A 3,696-nucleotide genomic window follows, 5' to 3' on the forward strand; every position below is an offset into this window, starting at 1 on the left:
AATCGAGAAAATGATGATAGATGAAGAAAAATTGAATGCCGTCGCAAATTTCGTGGGGGATATTATCCGGAAGAAGAAGCTTGAAATGGAATCTTATGCTGAAGAGCATTGAGCATAGGTTTCTCAAAACAGGCGACCCTGGACGCAGGGTGAGTAAGTAAGTGTCCTTCTTAGGACGCAGTCTTGGCCCTCTACCTTAAAGCAATGCGGAAGCAATCCCAGGGTGGAGGAAAAAATCCAAGAGGAGAAGAGGGATATTTTTAGTGCAATCACCACACACGTAGTAGTGACGGTTACTATAAGGTGCGAAGGCATTTTTTACCCAACCTCACTACCAAAAAAAACTATATATATATATATTTACATACGTACATATACATATGCCTTTAAAGTCCCTGCAAACCAACTACCTGCTATTTATACTGCTAACTTGTGGGTATCGTTCACCTGTGAAGTTGTGAGCTTTGTAGTAATTTTATATTCTACGCCGTGCAATTGCTACCTACTTCCAGTCTATACGTGTGATGATTTTATTCGCTCGCACTAACAGAAATTTCTCAATACTGCTGTGCTGCTCTAATTGACATTCAAGTTGTGAATGATGTGGGTAACATGTAGTGAACAAAACCTTCTGAACTCATGAATGTTGTTGTTAACATGTAGTGAACAGAATTTCATGAACTAGTGAATTTCGTTGTTAACATGTAGTGAACAGAATCTTTTGGGCCGGTGAATGTTATTGTTAACATGTAGTGAACAGAATCTTTTGGGCTGGTGAATGTTATTGTGAACATGTAGTTAACAGAATTTCATAGACTAGTGAATTTCGTTGTTAACATGTAGCTAACAGAATCTGATGAATAAGTGAATTTCGTTGTTAACATATAGTTAACAGAATCTCTTCAACTGGGTAATTTTGTAGGTAATACTTACGGATCCTATATACAATAATCCTTCAAAATTACTGAAACAAATGGTTATTTATTGAATATTATTTATTTAATGAATTATTTTAATATTTATTTAATTAATTTTTAGTTTCTAAAGAAAATTAATACAATATACAATAATTTTTTTAGTATGTTCTATTAATGTACAGCTATTTATATTAATTTACTATTTACATTATAAAATTACGTTAAGTTTTAGATATTTATTTTAATATTTACATTGTAAAATTAGGTTTGGTGTTAGACAAATTTTAGTTTTAGTTATTTATATACATGAATTAGTTTAGTTTTTAGAAAAGTTTACGTTTTAGTTTTAATGTACATAAATTAGTATAATATTTACATTCTTAAATTAGGTTTTGGTGTTAGAAAAGAACATGAATTAAAGTAATTTGACATTATAAAATTAGGTTTGGTGTTAGACAAATTTTAGTTTTAGTTATTTATATACATTAATTAGTTTAGTTATTAGAAAAGTTTACGTTTTAGTTTTTATGTACATAAATTAGTATAATATTTACATTTGATTACTCTTTTCTAATAAAATTTTATTTAGTACCTGAAGAATAGTTTTGGCTAAAATGGTAATAGTTTGCTTTTATGCCGGTATTTAAAATATCTATTTTACAGAAATTTAAATTGATGCCTAATTAAATAAATAGCAATTTAATGTTTTTTCTATTTTCGCATAAAGTTTAAAATTGTTCGCATTTTACTTCTAACTCCTCTACGGGGTTTCTCGCACTGTTTTGTTCAATTGTGGCCGCTTCGCTTTGAATGTTGGTGTGAGTAGTCCATTTTGTACCGAAAACGGATCGGGATGCAAATATATATCCTTGACCTGGTATATAAATACAAAATTTGTAATTATTATTAATTTTAAATTATGATATTATTACCACGTCATACGTTACTAGTATAAGCAGATATGCACTGGGCTACTTACCTGTTCGAAGGATTTCAGTCCGCTCTGCTTACCCCAATTCAGCATATCGCTCCTGATGAGTTCTTTTACTTGTGGATTATTGCATAACACCGAAAGTGTGCCCTTGACGCGATTGTCGTTCGCCCACTGCTTGAGAACATCCACATCAGGCACGACGACGGCTATGATGCAGCTCTAAGTGGGCGTTAAGGGTTGTATGTAAATATAGCGTGAACATGAAAAGCTAGAAATTATGTCAAAAAATGGAGTTACCTTAAGGCTCTCTCCGTAAACGTACAATCAATCTTCTCCGGTACAATATATTCGCCCTGGCTTAGCTTGAAAATGTGTTTGCGATGATCGCCCGTGTGGTGCCAGCCTTCAGAGTCAACAGCCTCAGCAGTTTTCTCGGGATCTTTGTAATAACTGCGACGCAAAGGCAGAGAAAGAAATTATCATTCAAGTTAGTTTTAGTCACAGAAATCAAGTTCGCACAGGAAGAAACCATTATTTGCTTAAATTATCAACACCTACCCGTGGAATACGTTAGAACCGCGCACGCACACCTCCCCAGTGTTTTGACTGGCGAAATATTCCATCTCCGGCACATCCACAAGCTGCAAAGGATTTGTGAATACGTTTTTCTGAAAATAAAAATACATTTTATTAGTTTAAATAGATATATAATTCCAAAATTTACTAAAAATTGTTCAACTTACCTTTTTGCTTGGAGATTTTCACAGAATTCATTTTTGTATTTGACATTTGCAACTTGTTTTTTGCTGTCACTTTCGCACTCACTATAGTTAAGTTTAATAAGTATTCACGAAAATTATGAGATAAATATATGTATAACCCATCGAAAATGACAAAAGAATTAAATGTGATTGTGTGGGTATTATTGGAAAAATTGAGTGAATGTGTTGGTAAAATTGGAAAAACTGGTGAACGTTGGTTTGCAGGGGTATGGGTTCCAATTTATGCATATCAATGTATTTTGTTTTTTTTTTTCATTTGTATAAGGTTGTCAAAAAAGTCTTGCGGTATTTCCGCAAGCTTGTCTTTGCAAGCGCGTAGTTCTAGTTGTATTCGTCGCATCGGTTCACGCTAGAGCTTTTTGGAAAGCTCTTTTCACGTGCTAACACGTGTTTGATTAATTGTTGTTTGCTTTTAGTCGTTCTTGAGTTATAGCGTCGCAAACATGGAGCAAAATAAAGAGAAAATACGGCATATTTTACAGTACTACTACGATAAAGGCAAAAATGCATCTCATGCTGCCAATAAAATTTGTGCAGTTTATGGACCCGATACAGTTTCCATTTCCACCGCACAACGATGGTTTCAACGCTTTCGTTCTGGTGCAGAGGTGATCGAAGATGCGCCACGGTCCGGAAGGTCTGTCGTCAAAAATTGCGATAAAATCGCTGAATTGATCGAAAGAGACCGGCATAGTAGCAGCCGTAGCATCGGCCAAGAGCTGGGCATGAGTCATCTAATCGTTATAAACCATTTGAAGAAGCTTGGATTCAAAAAGAAGCTCGATGTATGGGTGCCACACGACTTGACGCAAAAAAACATTTTTGCCCGTATGGATGCATGCGAATCGCTTCTGAATCGCAACAAAATCGACCCGTTTCTGAAGCGGATGGTGACAGGCGATGAAAAGTGGGTCACTTACGACAACGTGAAGCGCAAACGGTCGTGGTCGAAAAGCGGTGAAGCTGCCCAGACGGTGGCCAAGCCTGGATTGACGGCCAGGAAGGTTCTTCTGTGTGTTTGGTTTGGATTGGCAGGGAATCATCCACTATGAGCTGCTCCCCT

The 3,696-nt window shown here is 35.6% G+C and overlaps 1 protein-coding gene across 1 annotated transcript; it reads right to left on the reverse strand.

Moving 5' to 3' along the window:
- Positions 1-1,582: 1,582 nt before the first annotated feature.
- Positions 1,583-2,491, reverse strand: LOC128856570 (long-chain-fatty-acid--CoA ligase 5-like). Its single transcript, XM_054091880.1, has 4 exons — positions 2,410-2,491; positions 2,149-2,301; positions 1,897-2,070; positions 1,583-1,791 (listed from the first exon to the last, which is right to left on the reverse strand). Exons 1-3 carry the CDS (start codon positions 2,472-2,474, stop codon positions 2,058-2,060), a joined length of 231 nt encoding a protein of 76 aa, XP_053947855.1. The 5' UTR covers positions 2,475-2,491; the 3' UTR covers positions 1,583-1,791; positions 1,897-2,057.
- Between the last annotated feature and the right edge of the window lie 1,205 nt (positions 2,492-3,696).

This window comes from Anastrepha ludens, chromosome 2 (assembly GCF_028408465.1).
Source record: "Anastrepha ludens isolate Willacy chromosome 2, idAnaLude1.1, whole genome shotgun sequence".
Lineage (NCBI taxonomy): Eukaryota > Metazoa > Arthropoda > Insecta > Diptera > Tephritidae > Anastrepha > Anastrepha ludens.

Excerpts from the sequence above, each read along its gene's own strand:
- LOC128856570 (XM_054091880.1), bottom strand. The coding sequence starts at position 2,474 with ATGGAATATTTCGCCAGTCAAAACACTGGGGAGGTGTGCGTGCGCGGT. Across the intron at positions 2,302-2,409 it reads GGTTCTAACGTATTCCACGG|TTATTACAAAGATCCCGAGA; the intron begins GTAGGTGTTGAT and ends TTTGCGTCGCAG.